The sequence below is a fragment of the Falco biarmicus genome, chromosome 3, assembly GCF_023638135.1.
Source record: "Falco biarmicus isolate bFalBia1 chromosome 3, bFalBia1.pri, whole genome shotgun sequence".
Taxonomy (NCBI): domain Eukaryota; kingdom Metazoa; phylum Chordata; class Aves; order Falconiformes; family Falconidae; genus Falco; species Falco biarmicus.
Window position 1 is genome coordinate 103,315,299 of NC_079290.1, and position 17,612 is coordinate 103,332,910.

General features: G+C 39.7%; 1 protein-coding gene across 1 annotated transcript in view; it reads right to left on the minus strand.

The window, feature by feature from the left end:
* Positions 1–17,612, minus strand: part of TGFBR1 (transforming growth factor beta receptor 1) — a 36,676-nt gene that overhangs the window by 7,359 nt on the left and 11,705 nt on the right. Inside the window, exons 4-7 of the mRNA XM_056331332.1 lie at positions 15,493–15,723; positions 7,088–7,255; positions 6,239–6,395; positions 29–153 (exon numbers count right to left, since the gene is read on the minus strand). Of these exons, the coding sequence (XP_056187307.1) occupies positions 29–153; positions 6,239–6,395; positions 7,088–7,255; positions 15,493–15,723 (681 nt within the window). The remainder of the gene's footprint in view (positions 1–28; positions 154–6,238; positions 6,396–7,087; positions 7,256–15,492; positions 15,724–17,612) is intronic.

The window sequence follows — 17,612 nt, forward strand, 5'->3', positions numbered from 1 at the left end:
GTCCAGTTTTTTAAAGATTGCCACATACCACCGATTGAACATCGCCGAGCTATTTCCCAAAACACTAATCCCATTGCATAGATGTCTGCTCGTTTGAATGACTCAAAATGTTTCATATTTATGGAATCATCTAGAACTTCAGGTGCCATGTACCTATTTGCAATAAAAAAAAAGAATAAAGTTTTAATTTCTTAAGCACTTACTGCAGGGAAAGTTTAGTGCTACTGATCAGCTCAAACTCAAATTTAAATATTTATGTGGAAAAGGAGACAAAGGAGAATCTGCTTCACTAAGGTTATCCAACCAAAGACCTTTCAGTGCAACACCAATAATAAGTAAACTGAGGAACAAGCACAGGAATAGGGAGAATACCTAAAACATGAAACGATAAACAAATAGAACCATAAACCTGATACACATGGGATAACAGGGACAATGACAAAGACCAAAAATCTTCTATTAGGAAACTCTAGGCATAGCTTTAGAGGGTGCCACTCTGGACACCGTAACTGCTAATAAGTGGGAAATGAGGAACTCCAGAACTGTGGATATTCAAGGGAGGCCTGTGGGACTATGCAATGCTTATCAAGGAATGTTTAGGAGAAGGGTAACTGTGAGGGGCAAACGATAGAAAAGGGTATCAGAGGGGCCAGTTGCATAAACAGTTGCCAGTCACCATGCTTGTCTGCCCAAGCCCCACACCCACAGCATATCCCATCTTCTTACTAAATCCTATCTCTGCAATCTCACTCTCAACTCCATGTGCATGTCTGCTCTAAGGACTATGTGCCAGCAACTGGAGGCAGGTGTAAATGAATTCTGGGCTAGCAAGTGGAATCAGGCAAGGCATTAAGTTGTTCTTCGGCTTGGGGTGCCAGCAACTGAAGAGAAGGAGGGTCTCAGTATCAGCAGTTGGAAAGGGAACTGTGGGTCTTAGAAGCATGTGTCTATAGGTCTTCGGAGCAGTTATCTGGTGCTACTGGGGTGGGGGGCAGCACGCATAAGTTCTGGGCCAGAAGCTACAGTCAGACAGTGGGTGAAGGCACCCCTGGTGCCAGCAGCCAAAGCAAATGAGGGTCTCTGCTTCAGCCACTGAAGTGAGACCATGGGTCACAGGCTTCACAGCCACATGCTTACAGGTACCAGCTACAGGGAAGCACTGGGATGAGAGAAGTCATATAAGTGCCTCTCAGCACCAGCAACTGGAGTGGGAATCACAGGTCATAAGGTCTATGTGCCTAAGTGCCAGCTGCTGGGACATGCTAGAAGGTTCTTGCTTTCCCCAAAGCTGGTATGCGTGGCAGGTGTGCATCAGTGTAATTCCCCAGCAAAGTCAAGCTGCTCTAGCCAGCAAAGAGGGATGTTTGACAGGGGAAGGGCCTGTGGTGGTATTCAAGGGAATCCATGCACGTAGGTATACGTGAATGCATACGTATGTGTGCTACTGTGCATTAACCCATCCCAGCCGATGAGTAGGAGACTTGTGGAGCACAGAAGATGCGCTAATGTACTGACAGTTAAGGGATGCGTAGACATGCTTATTAGGCTACAGAAGGGAATGTGTGTTTTTACGTATGAAGTTCAGCCCTGATCAGCTCAAGGAAGGAGACTTGGCTGTCCATACCTGTAAGTTATACAAGTTCTGACAGTATTTTATGTGAGTGTTGAAGATGGCACATTGTGTACAGCAATTCCTGTGATCAGCCCTGTCAGCATTGCATGCGCCTGTGTATGCCCAGCCTCACTACTGGTTGAATCCCAAGTAAATCTCAGAGCCCCTGACTTTGGACACACCAGGCTGGGCTCGAGCCTGGCAGGAGGAATCCCCAGCTCCTAGAATCTGCCAAGATAGAGCAGCTTCTTGCAACATCCTCTAGCAAGGCTAGAGAAGGAATAGACATGAAGGGCTGGTGAAAAAAAAGCAGCACTTAAGGATTCCTTGGGAACAAAGGCTCCCTACCACTGCAGTAACCAATTCTTCATCATACAATCTGTAAGTCCCATCATAAAAGAATCTGGCATGGTTTATTTTAATAATAAATCCTATTTGGGTTACACATTAAAGTAAACTTTTCTTGTGAGCACAGTTCTTTATTGACATTTGCTGCACCTGAGAAATCTGTGAAAGACTTTCAACTGAGAAGTGGTCACAGCCTCCAGGTGATTGTAACCTTGTTTAGCGACTAGGCCTAACATGGGATCATCAAGCAAAGTGTCAATGTGCAATGCACTGCGAGTTACCAACAGCAGCATCCCTGCTGGCTGCTCGAAAGAACAAATGGTATTTGCTACATCATTTGTAGTATTGCCCTCTCAATTTGGTATAGCTCTGCCAGCTAAATCCAATAGGTAATGTTTAGCAGAGTTCCGAGTTTCTCCACATCACTGCCCTGTCAATCTCAGGCTGACATACTGCTGAAGCAGGCAAACTGACACCAGGGCTTTGGAGAGCACAGTTGATTGGTAAAGCAGTAACACACACAGATTATTGGAGTGGAATACAGTCTCAGGCAATAGCTCAGCCTCTGGAACAGCCACAGAAGCCTATGAACAGTTTCATTTCATCAACATACTACTAGGAATTTCTTTTCCTAGCACCAGGGATGGGAGGCATGATACAAGACATGCTACTTGAAACAAGTTTCAGGATTGTCGGACCTTTCAAAACTCTCACAGCACTACTCTGTCTTATGGAGGTGACATACATACAAGGATGCAAGGGCTATCAACAAAAGAGCAATAATGCAGCTAGTAGTCCTGAACTTCAACAAGAGTTGCTGACATGGGAGTTCTCCTAAGCACTGTGCAGGCATATAAATTCTCCACAAGTAATAAGCACAGCACAAGCAGAGGACAACTGTCTGAAGAGGAACATAAGGTTTACTTTGACAGTATTCATTGAACAGAAGCGGAGTCTGAAATTTACATATCACAGTCTTTGATATCGATAAGGTTCAAATTATTCTGGGCCATGTCCTATCAAAAGCTTTTTAAATAAATGACGCAAGATTGTGGTAGTGTTTTAATGCTATCCAAGGATTTTGCATTATTGGATAATCTTATGCTACTTCATGTACTTGACAGTATGGTGATCAGCTTTAGGTGTAGAAGAAAGAATATTTTATCTATCTTAAGATCACATGGGGATGAGAAGAGTGATGGAGCTGGAGAAACACCAAACCGAAACCCCCAACCACTGCAAGACTATCAGGCAGAATCACACAAGCAGTAAAGGAGACTGTCCTCAGGATGATTTACAGAAACTGAGACAAGGATTTTAACAGGAAAGACCATAAGAGGCCTGAACGTGGTAATGGAGCTGAGCTGAATTCATAACCTCAAAAGATCCACCCCCTGCAACGTGACTTCCACTGAATTTATTGGCAAATTGACCTCTTACCATGATCTTCCATCAATGCATTTAGATGGGCTTTGGCTTCCATAACACAGAATGGTGACTAACTGCTCAAAAAGTCTGAGAGATTATTGCTGGAACAAGAGAGGCGAAAGGCAAGTAGGTCATCTAATGTAATTAGCAGATTAGCCACTTCACGGCGATCAGACAAAAGGAAGAGAAACATGTAAAGTGACAAGGAGATGCATATCGGAAATGCACTCCTCAACAGGAACAGTATTTTAGGTTCTGGAAAGAACTACTCTACATAGATTAACTTTGACCTTCTGAACAAGGCCTGCAGCTCAGCACCCTCCAAGAATGAGAGGATAAATCTACAAAGAAGTTTACAAATTATATTGAGCCTTGCCTTGTCAAACTTTGGGTGCCCACTGACCTCTTCCCCCCACCCCTTTTAGTCCAAAAGCTCTGTATTAGTTACCTAAATTTCCTGTACAACTTATAGGGAGCTTGGTGTCAAACAGGACCTATATACAACATGTTGCGTGTGACATCTCCCTTCACCAAGCCGGTTCTCTACAAGCATAGCTAGAATTCTGCTCACATTGGGTTTAAGAGTTTAACAAACTGCAGAAAAGACCCATGTCAAGGTGGAATTCACAGCCAAATTTTTTTTAAACACAGCCTATTTCAACTACCAAAAGTAAGAGTTGGGCCATGTGTAAAAAAAGAAAAAAAAAAAAAGGAGAACGAGAGAATGAGTTGGATTTTTTGTTGTTGGTATTTTTACCTGCCTCAGGGAGCGACAGAGATTCTATTTCCTCCTCAGTTTAAAGCTCACATTCCCTGCTTTATGCTGCAGACTGAGCTGTGAAAGCACACAGCTCATACCCTCTGGTAAAGCTAAGCCTCTGAACAGGAAAGAAATAAAGATTCATTCAGAGAGAAGAATCATCAGTCCAACTCGGCACCTAGATCACTCACCCAAGAGCGAGTCTTGCTTGCTCCCTAGAACATACGTTTTTGCAACAGACAATCATGAGAAAAATATAAACTTGGTCAAGTCTCCCTGAACTAGCACACAGAGCTTCCATGTGCAGAAGAGGTGCCAGCAGTGGCAATCAATGGGAGTTAAAATTGCCATTGAATAGGTAAGATCTGAACTTTATTATGACAAATTAATCAGAGGTGCGGAGTTACTGACCTAAGTATGTACAAGAGGGAGGAAGAGGGTACCAAGCATTTTATGAGAATGAACAAGTTTTCAGAGAGGTAGAGGTGACTGTCTTTAAAGTGAGAAACAGACTTAGTCCTGCTGCTGCCCACTGCAGCAAGCAAGAGCTACTATAGTTTTACCCTTGCAAAGAAGCATAAGGCAGATGAACAAACAATTTAACAGTGCCTATGCAAAGAGAGATCTTAAGTGGGATCTATAGACACAGCTGAAAGGATACTTTCTCCCAAGAACAGACTAAAAGTTAACAGATTTGCGTATCTTTTTTCTTTGTGTGTGAGTAGAAAACACTAAATCATGTGGTACATGCCCTGCACACTACTAAGTTTGCAACTACAAATTCTAAAGTAGTCTGCTGCTTTACTACCAATGATTACTGGAGACTTTAAGAAGGAATAATGACCAGTACTTTGTAATCTAGTAGTAGTTCAGAAAATAAAAATCTCATCTGACCATTTGTATGGTATTTTTAAAGTTGGCAAAGGACTAGCACAGCAGAGCTTTAGAACAACATAATTTCAGCAATATAACTACCATTAAAATAAGCTTTGAAAAGACACAGCTAAAGGGGCATCCTAGCTCATTGTAAAACCCCAATCACCTCCTCCCCCCCCCCCCCAGCATCACTCACCAAAGAGATATATATATAAATACTTATGTATAGATTGGTGACTTGGCAATACCACAGAATCTTCTCAATACTGCTAGGGCATATTCTGAAGTTAAACATGTACAGTGCTGAACTACTGGACTTGCAAACATTTCTGACAGGCATACAAACTTAGTTTGACATACCACTGAGCCTACAGGTATCAAAAGGACAGGATATTGCCTGCATCACACAACTCTGTTGCTATGGTTCACTGTTAGTGCTGCTATCTCTGTATGCTGTATAGCTGCGCAGATTGCTAAAGGAAGTGAATCTTTTCTTCAGAACAGCTTCCAGTTATTACTGACTGAAGGTTCAGCAATGACAAGTTACAGCCAGTAAGTTTAACTGCACTTCTATCAGAGTTAAACAGCTCTGAACTTTTGAGGACAAGAAACCCTGTATTTCCAAATTCAGAAGTAGGCCTTTAAAAGAGTGAGTATACTGACTCATCCATTGATAATTCTATTTATGCATTAGATGACATAGATAACTGCTGTTTTAAGTTCTCCTATTTTCCTCAAAAATAGGATCCCATGAAAGCCCACATCCAAGACACTGCATCTTGTACAAAGCCTATGTGACAGAACATACTGAAAAAGAATCCACCTTCTTACTTTCACTGTCAATATCCTGCCTTATACTCCAGACTGGGCTGCAACCAACATCTCCATGCAATGCAAGGCAAAAAGAATAAAGGTACAGCAGTGAAGTCTCTAAAATAGTCATTAATGAAAGTTCCTAATTGTTTTAATATATACTTACCCCTTAAAAGATTTTGGAAGTTTTCAGTATTTTACACAGGCTAGTAATAGATGCTAAGGTTCAATATGCTTTTTAAGCAGCTAACTAATTTACCAGCTGACGAGGAAATGCCTAGGAACTCTTAATTTCCCTGCTGCTTGTGTTTATACCCACAAAGACCTTCTACGTGGCATGAGAAAAAACAAAGCATTTTATAATAAAAAGTTGCCTGACACATGACATCAATGATTTTTACCTTTTTGTTCCCACTCTGTGGTTTGGGGCAATATCAATTGTGTCTGTAGCTGAATCATGCCTAACTGCCAATCCTAGGTCTGCAATGCAGCACGTTCCATTCTTTTTTACCAATATATTTTTTGATTTCAAGTCTCTGTGGGCTATTGCTGGTTTGCCTGTAAGGAAAAAAACCAGAAATAACACATCTTTAAAAAGGTAATTGCTATTATTCCAAGCCTGGTGCAGATTTTGTTTGAAGTTACAGAATTCCTTTCAGTTCTGCTGTGTTACATGCATCAAGGTAACTCCTAAAATCATTCACTGTGGACTGGCTGACTATACAGAAAATTGGCTTAAATGTCTACTGTATTAGTCCACACTACTGCTCCTTTCCTCTTCCTGCAAGTATTTACTACATACACATACTACCTGCCACAAAAAAGTTTCCAGCATCTCTGGAAATAGACCTATAGTGCTGTCTCAAATCAAAGTTAAGATGATACTACAGGCACCATTACTTACTGCCTTTTAATAGGTCTTTTTTTGGGAAGGATTATCACATCACAAAACCCAAATTTACCATAGAAAAAAAAAAAAAGTATAAAACTTTCCAAATGGAGAAGTTCTATTCATTCTGAAATTATCACAAGTCCCAGGCAGACATTTTTCAATTCACTCAACTCCACAAGGGATTACCTTGGGTAGTTAAGCTGCCTTCATGTAAGTAACTGTCTGCAAAGCAACTACACCCTGAGAAGTTTGAATATTCTAATTAAGAGGAGAATTATAGTAGAAAGAGCTATATATATGTAATTTTAAAAAAAATCCAGTATTATCCCCATGACAGGCTGGATAGTTGCAAGATTACCTTGTGTGCCAACAATTTCCATGTGAAGATGAGCAAGACCACTGGCAGTGGACAAAGCTAGCTTTATCATTCCTTCCACTGTTACTGTATACCTGTTCAGGTAATCAAAGAGTGATCCATGCTCATGATAGTCTGACACCAACCACAGCTGAGTCCACGTACCATTGTCTGCAAAAAAACACTGGCATGAATACTACATACACACACAAAAGACAAGCAAACCATACATGCCACTTTTATGCAATGCTTATGAAGCACAAATTATGTTTTACAGATAACCTCAGCCAATTAGACTCTTAAATCTTTACTTCCATTCCTGTAATTTAATGTCTCTGTAAAGACTGGGACTACCATGCAAGACCTTCTGAATAGGTTAGTGAGTTCTCTTTTATTTAAACTAAAAGCCAAACCATAGAAAGCTGATGTCACTATGACTGAGGTGAACTATTCAGGGTATTAGCCAGGCCCTGCCTTCCCCTAATTTTTCTGCTTTGGGCATGGGAGGTAACACTATGACAACAGTGCTGAATGCATGATGCAAAACATGTACCGCCACTATCAGTCTAGCATGATATTGTCCAGACTACCCATTAAAAAAAAAAACCAACAACAAACATCTTTCAAGGTTTTCCCCAAAACTCCTTCAGTCTTCCCATAACCTGTTTGGCCTCTGCCTGGGACAGTTTCTACAGTTAACAGCAGCTGATGTGGATTTTTCCTCCTGGAGTGGCTTACAGGGAGAAATTGGACACATTAAAAAAAGAAGTCAAATCCCACCGTTGCTGGCCAAAAATCAAAGTTTCCAGAAGGCACAAGGGTAAAGAGAATGAAAAACTACTGATTATGAGAAAACCAGTTTGCTGTATGATTTTTCGCTGAACTATGAAGAACAAGACAGGGCATAACATTTCCAGATATCCCAAGGCACACAAATGACAGGTAAGAATTAAATTGTTTGCATTATTGAAGTACCGGACACTAAATACTTTAAACTTCAAGTCACAGAGAAAAGACTAAAGGAATTCAAATCAAGAGGGGGCGAAAGCATTGTGTTTTTTTAACCTAAGAAATAGAAATACTCAGAGAAAAACCCAACTCTGCCAAACAGGTTTTCCAATTTTTTTTTGTTATAAAAGCAACTCTCATGGCAGATTTGAGAAGTGTTTTTATAGCTAGCTCCTTTTGTAGAAGAGTCTTTCATCTCTAAAAAAAACTAGTTATCCCATGAAATACTTCAGTTGGACCTCCATCCTGAATTATACAGCCACTGTTCCCTAAGAACAAGTGAGAAAAGTCAGCACAAACCAAAGAGATACCATATTTTGTGGTAGCCCCTAAGGATTATCAAAACACATACTCAAGAACTACGTATGAAGAATAGGAAGGAGAGAATTCAGAAATTAGTTCCCATCATAAACGTGCTGAAAATGTTTTTAGTTTCTGTCCTAGCTTCAGCTGGGGTGGAGTTAATTTTCTTAGTAGCTAGTACAGTGCTGTGTTTTGGCTCTGATGTGAGGACAATGTTGATAAGGCACTGATGGTTTTAATTGTTCTAGGTAATGGTTACACTGAAGTCAAGGACTTCTCAGTTTCTCAGGCCTTGCCAGCAAGAGGGCTGGAAGGGGCACAAGGAACTGGGAGGGAACACAGCCAGGCCAGCCAACCTGAACCAGCCAAAGAGGTATTCCGTACCATGGGATGTCATGCTTGGTATATAAACTGGGGGGGTTAGCTGGGGTCGGCAGATAGTTACTTGGGGACTGGCTGGGCATCAGTCAGCAGGTGGTGAGCAGTTGTGCTGTGCATCACTTTTTCCTTTCTCCCTTTCGCTCTGTATTTTATCCTTTTCCCCCACCTTTTCTATTATAACTATTACCATCATTATTATTATTTTTTCCTTTTTATTCTGTTTAAATTATTAAATTATTCTTATCTCAACCCTCAAGTTTTACATCCCTTTCCAACTCTCCTCTCCACCCCTCTGAGTAGGGGTGAGCGAGCAGCTGTGTGGTACTTGGTTGCCGGCCGGGGTTAAACCACAATAATTTCCAAATAGGAGGTCCTCACATTTCCTTCCCCTCTTCTTCCATGCCCCTCAAAGAGGAGGCTTGGCCCAGAAGAGTTAAGAGGCACAAAATGTCTGATGTACTGATTGACAGAAACTACCTTTATAGAAGTACTTGTGCTTATCTTTAAATAAACACTTGGGTAGGTGTGGCAAGACTTTCAAGCATCCCTTCTACTTGGATGTTTCTAGTGAGGCCAGTGATGCCATTAAAAAGCTAAAAAAAAAAAAAATTAAGCTGCCACCAAATGCTCCAGAGTAGGCAGATAGAAGTCTAATCCACATTCCAGGAATTCGCATAATAGAAAAAGAATTCTGCCTTGCTACAGTCAAAGCATAGTCTCAGCTAAGCTGTTAAACAGGCTAAACGAGCAGGCAATGGTCTAAAGTGTAAGACACCACTAGAAAGCTGCTATTGCAGTGGGGAGATTCTTATAACATGCCCACAGAAGCGGCTCCCAAGCTTTGTTTTTTAAAAGAAAAAAGGAAAAGATTTGTTATTATTATTTCAGGTATTTTATATTTAGGAATGATGCTTCTTTTGCAACTTTGCCTAAGATTTAACTCTTAGAACTCTGCATACTATTAAATGTGACCTTTTCCAAAGGGAGTAGCAGTCTCTGAAAAGTCAGTGCAACAGTATTATAGCTTCACTGAACCAGCAGTACAGAACATTAGAAACAGGTATGCGTCCACAGGCATATAAAGGGTACACTCATCACATATATATATTCAGGGAGCTCCAAAAAACTGCACAAGTTTTTTATAATAAAAATGAACTTAATCAGTTCAGAATATTCTCTTCTGAGTTTTAATCTACTACTTCACCAGTTATGGCCCTACATTGCACTATACGCACTCATTGCTTGAACCTGTATTTGATTTCTTCTCCTGTTTATTATGAATGGGATATATCAGCAGTTTTCTGAACTAGACAACAATAAGGAAATTTGTAATCTAATTTTAAGTAGTCTACTAGACCTATTGTGTTTAAACAGGTATTTTAAAGATGTCAAAGTTTCTGAAGAATTATCATTGCTTTGAATCAAGATTATAGTGTCCTTGCATAAAGTCTTTCTCCTCTTAACTCTACGCACCCACCTAAGAAGAGACTATGCTGCTTATTACAGACCCTTCTACTTCAGTTTTAACCTATTTATTACCCGTAAGTCTTAATAGTCAGTCTGTTTTCACCTTCCTTCCAAAGGAGAAAAATATAAAGCTGGGCTTGCTATCCATTTGAAAGGAGCCATGATTCTTTCCTATTGTCAATAATATTTGTGGCCCTCCAACCAGATTTTAAGAAGGGGCAGCGTTCATCCAAACTTACACAAGTAATATTAATTACAGATAAGCTAAAATGCAGCAGTAACTATAATGTCCAGCTATTAGATAGGTCTTACTACATTTTCTTTACCTTTCTGTATTTGACAAGCTATGTATTTGTTTAGCGATCTAAGCAGAACACATTGTGATGAACTTAAGTCTGCTTATACTGTTGACAATAGTTTATTATTATCAAGTAATAAACCTGAACCTGAGTATTTTTGGCTGTACAGTAAACAGCATCTGCCATGAAGCTTTCAATCACAGGATTTGCATTATATCAGGTAAGAAAAAGTAATTACAGTCAGTAGTAATTACATACAGAGTAGCACAGCCTCCCATGACAAGGTAACCTAATTTGGTTCAGATACACACCACAATCAAGAATCTCAAGCAATTTCAGAATTTTCAAGAACATTACATAAACTTAGGTGTGTTCCTAGAAACCTATTATAAGAGATTACTTATTATTTCAGTTGTTTGCAAGAAACCTCAAAGTATTTTAGACCATCAAAATCACTTGGAAGTAAGAGGATTTTCTTTTGCAATTCTAACAATCTGAAATTCTGAATAAAGAAGCTTTCAGATTTGTTGTTAGAAGGCTGATTACAGTTTGAGAAAAACACTAGTGAAGTCCAAGCAATATCCACCTTAGACAAGCTACCTCTTGAAGGAATTTATGATTGCTTTATCAAATATGTATAATCAAGTTTCAATTAAAATTGAATTGACTGAATTCACTTCACTGAAAAATACTTTTTCCACATTGGTATGAGCAAAACAAAAATCTGGACTTTGCACATGCTTGTTTTTAAACCAAATACTACGTTTTAATGTGCGACAGGATTGCTTGGTACAACAGTTTTGAACTGCAGACTTATGTTCTAAGCTGAATTGCCTAGACATTACAGAAGCTGCCTAATTGCATATGTTCTCCAGTATCATCTAGTAAAGTGTTTCCAAGTAGAGACAGGGATAAGTTAGCCTCCTTTTTTGGCATGCAGAAAATGTAACAGAAAAAAGAAAAAAAAAAAAAAGAGGAAAAAGAAAAGAGATCAAGAGAGCTAGAAAACTCTCAGAAATTAGATGTTCAGGGACATGGCAGGGAAGATATTTCTGTGGCTGGAAGAGGGCTGCTATTTTGTTAGTGAAACAACTATCACGCTGAGACAGTCATCAGATTAAATTGATGAAAAGCACTTTAGCTGTGTAGATTAGCAAGATCTTCCAGTCAAATTCCTTCTCAGGCTAAAGCCAGAGCTTCAAAAACAATAAATGGCTCAAATATTACTTTTCTCAAGAGGAAGGAATTCTGCTCATTTTTCCACAGCATATTGCTTAATATAATTTTGCTTAATATCATTCTTGGGGATCTACTTACCACGTAAGGTAGTCTGACTGAACAAAACTTTCACCTAGGGAAGCACAGCTTTCAATTAAAGGGAAGGAATGGAGAGGCTAAAGTATTTTAGTGCATAAAATCATCTGAAAGTACACAGGGCAACACTTCCCCTTACTTGTAACAAACTACATACAGTCGTGGTTACAGACAGCTATTCCAGGGAAACCCGCAATAGTGTAAACAGAGGCTGCTGCCACTGCTCTTCTAGTAGAAGAGTGCAGATTGTGTCCCCGATACCTAGATACTTAGTTGAAAAGTGTTAGAAAAGACACAAAACAAAAACTCCACCCAACCCCCAATCTGTTTAGGTGGTTCAAAAACAAGGCAACACATGGCCCAGAAAGTGATTTTCCTGACCTAGCCATATTTGAAAGTAGCATATACTCCTGGGTAAGTAACAAGCAACGCAGAACAAACGTGCTTGCCAGACAGAACACCACTGCAGTTAAAATCATTCACTGCTTCTCAGCCTGCAAGATGGCTTAACAGCAACACCTATTTCCCAGTAAATGTTGGGATGAGAAAGCAGACAGATTGGACCAGCTCCTGTAGCCTGAACACCATAGAGCTGTGGGGAAGTAGAGGAGAATGTACCATTAAGGCACGTGGAATAACTATAAATAGTGTAGAATGAGTGAAGACAGTAGTTCAGTCACAAGCTTTACGACTCCACCATCTGAGCTAACACCACTGACTTAAGCCGATCTGTCTGTGCTTCTAAACACTTTCTAATCCATACATGCACCATTCTACCCAAAAGCCCTCTCCCAATTTTAGAAGTATGGTGGCCAGCTAGATGTTCTCCTGCAGCCATGGAAAATGCACAGTTGCATTAAGAGGAATCTCCTAATTAATGTTTTTACTAGCAGTCTGCAGCATGACACTGGCCCACATTTCCACCACAAGCTACCTGTCAGGAAATTCAAGTCCTCATGATACATGACACTTACTCCTAAGATTTCTTCATAGATAAGCTTTCAGCCAGCACTGAATGGGGATTGCACAAGTAATTCCTTTTACTGCTATATCTCTGTAGTAATCTTTGCAAGGTCTCAGGCACACAGTCAGATTCTTATAGTCTAATGAGTTTGTGCATTCCAGCTAGGCTGCAGTAACTCCTAAATGCATTCAACAGCCTGCTGTATAGAGAAATGGATGCAAATCCTTCACAGCTATTACTGCTGTGAACTAATACTTCATCTTGCACCTGGCATCTAATAAGCCTTTATCAGTTAGCAGCAGCATCTACAATGAAAGACCATTAAGAGGTGTTTTTAAGCCACTGACCTCTAAAGCCACCTTGTGATACACTTGCTCCTTTCAGAGTACCATGATGGCACACCTACTAAGCTGGAAAAACTACCTCCATAACAGTCCCTCTGTGTTTTCCCATTTAATGGGATACAGGTGGCCTGAAGTATTCTAAACAAGAGCTGATGCATCAGCCTCCTTCAATATTCAGGACCTGAATGCGTAACCCAGAGAGAGCATGCCATGTACGTATTTCCTCACTGACAGAATGCAGAAGGTTGTACAGAGATTTCTGCATTTGTGTAACCCAGCTTTCCACATCTGCTCAGACAGCAATAGTGTTAGAAAATAGTCAAGAGCAGCAGCATTTTCAAAACACATCTTTACCCATTTTTCATAAACCAATTGCCAACTAGTTGACAAGAAAACAGAAAAGCCTTGCCCTAAAGCCTCAAATAAAGGCATAATCTATCAGCTATGGATTTTTTCCTTTATGTACAGCATATTAACAACAGAAACCAGAAGCAATTTTATATCAGATTATATTAAAAGGAACATAAACATGACCAAGTCAAATGGAATTTTATCCTATTGCATCTGGAACCTGAACCAACAATTAGGAAATTTTAGTAACCCGTTTGGTTAGGAAGCCTTCCTCATACCTCCTTTGCACAGTAGTCAAGTGTATTTTTGGGACAAACTATCAATGGGTTTGGGGCAAAATGGGAGAGTAGTATACTTGTTAATTTTGTTAAAAAGTTATAGCCAAGATATTGCAATATATCCTTTACACTTAAGTCAGACACAGTACCTAAGGCTTCTGCAGAGATGGATTTTCATTTATGTCTAATGCAACAGGTCTACTAATTTTAAATCCAGACTCCAGGTATTCCACCAGGTCCATGAGAACAAACTCAAGCTCTCACAGGTGCTATGAATATCCAATGCAACTTTAGGCATGAAAGTAAGACAGTTTCTAACAGTAAGCTGCAGGAAGAACCCTGGTATACCATAGATCTGCAAGCTCTTGGACATTGACAAGTTGCAAAAACATCTGTTAGGCGCAAGTTAGTTATAGCTAGCAAACCCTTTCCTGGATAAAGGAAGCATTCCAGAAAACCTCTTGGGTTTTGTTCCAATTCTACAGATTTATATAGATATGGATACTTGGAGTTAATCTTGTGATAATTAAAGAAAGCTCTGTTTACATGTATACTTCAACTACACTAAAACCATTTAAGAAATCTCCCAAAACCAAGAACCCTTTAAGAGTTCAGGATGTGTGTGGATTCCTGACTCCTCCCTAAGAGGACAGAATTTTCTATTAATGCTTTCTTCACAAAAAAGTCAGAAGCCATTTGTGGTAATTTCTGAATTACTAAAATCTGAAACATTTAATTTCAGATTAAAATAACTGGATGAAAAAACATAGTATTTTAGCTCCCTTTAATATAAGAAATCAAAAACCTCTGTGTTTTTGCCAGATTCTTTTGCCTTAAATTGGACTGCAGGAAAAACCCAAGAAATTTTCACCTGACAAACTGCAACAAATCAAGCTGAAAAAATTACTAGACTGTCCATCTTAATGGATACTTACAGGCTTATCATGAGAGCTTCAGCAAACATGCACAAGTTTTTTTTAAACACTAGGAACAAATCATTAACCTCCTTTTGCCAATTTATTTTCCAACTGGAGTTCTAAATGAATAACTTCTCATATCTCACTCTTAAAAATGAATCGTCTACCTCCTACTTTGTATTAGGACAACAGGATTAGACATGAACTCTTTTGGTTCCACACATCTATCTTATCAGACTATTAAGAGAGTACAGGTGTCCAGCACATGTGTGGGCTGACAGGACAAGGCATCTCCTTTTTGATACCAACCTTAGCCATTATTATAACTTGTTTGTAGAAATTACACCTCATTAAATGTGTGAGATTTTTTTCTGAATTTAATCAAAGCATGCTTTCCAGAAAAAGGAGAATGCACTTTTTTCCTTCATTAAACCTACGGAACACTAGCCAAACTCTGAAACACTCCAGTAACAAAAGTATTTTTTGCTACTCTTAATTAGATCCTGACAACTTTATCTTTCCCATCTATTTACCATCTATTCCAGGCGTCCTCAAACTTTTTAAACAGGGGGTCAGCACACGGATGAAGTGGCAGTCGTCTGTGGCTGCTTGGTTTCCCCCCGCAACCCCTGGCAGGGGGGGGCGGGGGGGTTCTGTAAATACCGGGGGCCAGACTGAGGAGCCTGGGGGGCTGTATCCAGCCCGCAGGCTGTAGTTTGAGGACCCCTGATCTATTCTGTTTGTGTACACAATTAGTAAAATGCATTCATAGTATCACTAACCTTTGTTGTCTGCAGCTATAAATCCAAGAATGTTTTCATGCCGTAGCATAACTGTTTGATAGATTTCTGCTTCACGAAACCACGAGCGTTCCTCTCTTGACGAGAAGATCTTCACAGCGACTTCTTCTCCTCTCCACTTCCCTCGCCAGACTTCTCCAAAGCGACCCTTACCAATGCTTTCTTGCAGTACTATAGTTCTTGCAATTGTTCTTTGCACAAGCAAAGGTAAACCTAAAAAGCAGATTTAACATTCACCTTAAACATCACTCACAAAATAAGCACTTATAGTAAGTTCTAAATAAAAGATGTATATTCCATTAAGATACTCCTCTTAGAATGCACTCAATAATAAACTCTTAAAATTTAAACAGCTTGTTGTGAACTGCTAACAAGCACGTAGGCAAGATATTGCCTTCAACCTTAAAGGCCAGCAAAACAAGTACTCAGTTATTACACTACAAACCACCTCTACAGTTGTTAGAAAGGCACAAACTTCCTCCTTTCAGTTCAGAATCTTGACAGTTGTTGATCCACAAAGTTGTTATTTTAATGAAAAAGAAACCATGAAGCAATCAGGACCAAAATTGAGGTGGATTTTTTTGTTTGTTGGTGGTTTGTTACAGGAGAGTGTTGTGTGGGGGTTTTTTTGGTTTTTGGGGTGGGTGTTTTTTTTCAGAAAAGGATCTGCCCATAACTCTCCCAGTAAAGCAGTTCAAAGGCACTTTTGATACCGATTCATTTACTTATCACCACGTATGACCTGACCCATTTTTAAGTTAAACTACGCTTATCAGCTACACTGACTTTCAAAAGTTCACACTCCTGCCCAAGTACGCTTTACAAGGTAATTATTACTCCATAACCTAAGTTCCAATAGCTGACAGAACATCACTTTATTTCCTTACGCTATAGAAAATAAGTCTCGACTAATAGCTCTGATAACTAGTTCCTGTCCATCTCTAGACATTCATTGCTAATAGTGGCCCTAGAAGGATATCCAATTTGGTCAGTAGCATTGCCATGCTTGTGGTGTGTCAGTCTGAGGAGTGCAAATTAAAACACTGTAGCATTTAAAGGAGTTACTCAAGACTTCTACACCTACACAAATTTTCTGCATGATTTCTGCTGACAACATACCTACATGTAGAAAGGAAGGGTAAAAAATGGACACCATACCAGTGATTTAATAGTTTTCAGATGCTACAGTAATTCCTACTGAGAAAGTTGAAAGTTTTTGCTGTAATAGCTGTCCTCAGGTCAGCTGTGCTGTGTGCCCAAACTGTAAAGGCTCATCTTCGAAGCCTGACGCATTCTTTACAGACTTTTGAAATGCAGAAGAGGCCAGACTAGAACAACCAGAGGACCAAACTCAGCCCTGAAAATGTAAGATTTGACTTTGTTGGCCAGAGAAAGCTTCCTCTAACACTTATATACTACTGCAAAATCCACTAGCAAATGTTAAATACAAGCTGATTTTGTATACTTGAAGCAGGTGATATGCCTGATATTTTCTTCTTCCCACAGCTGTTTCAGGAAACTGTTTGTACATTTTCAGATGCACTCCTCACCTTGCTGTACGACTTATATAGACACCCCTTGTTGTTTAAGAAAACACAGATGATGTCCAAGGATATCAGCTAACCTCTAAACAAATACTAAGCTCTGATTTTCCAGTCATGGAGCACTTCAATTTCACATTACAACGCCCCAATCATCACATTAACATCACAGCACAATAAAAACCCTGCTACCTGATCTAGTCACCTTGCTCCCATACTTATTTCTACAAGTCACAAGATTCAACTTGCTTCCGTTTCTTGCAACTGTGCTTTCTCTTACTACTGCTGCTAAACAAAACCAGAAGATTGGAATCCACGTTTATCCTGCATCCACAAGAATTCCTTACAGACTTTCTGTTGCAATGGAGCAGTCTCCTCTTTTTGCTTTAAAGGAAACAGTTCTTTATTGCCAGGAACTTGAGCAACTGTTTCACTGTAAACCAGACTGCCTGAGCAGAAACTCACTGGAGACAGCTACTGTATCAGCCTTTGACATACATGTTGGACACAACTGTACTTCAAGATCTTTGAGTACAGCTTCTTCTAACTGTGCATGAAAAT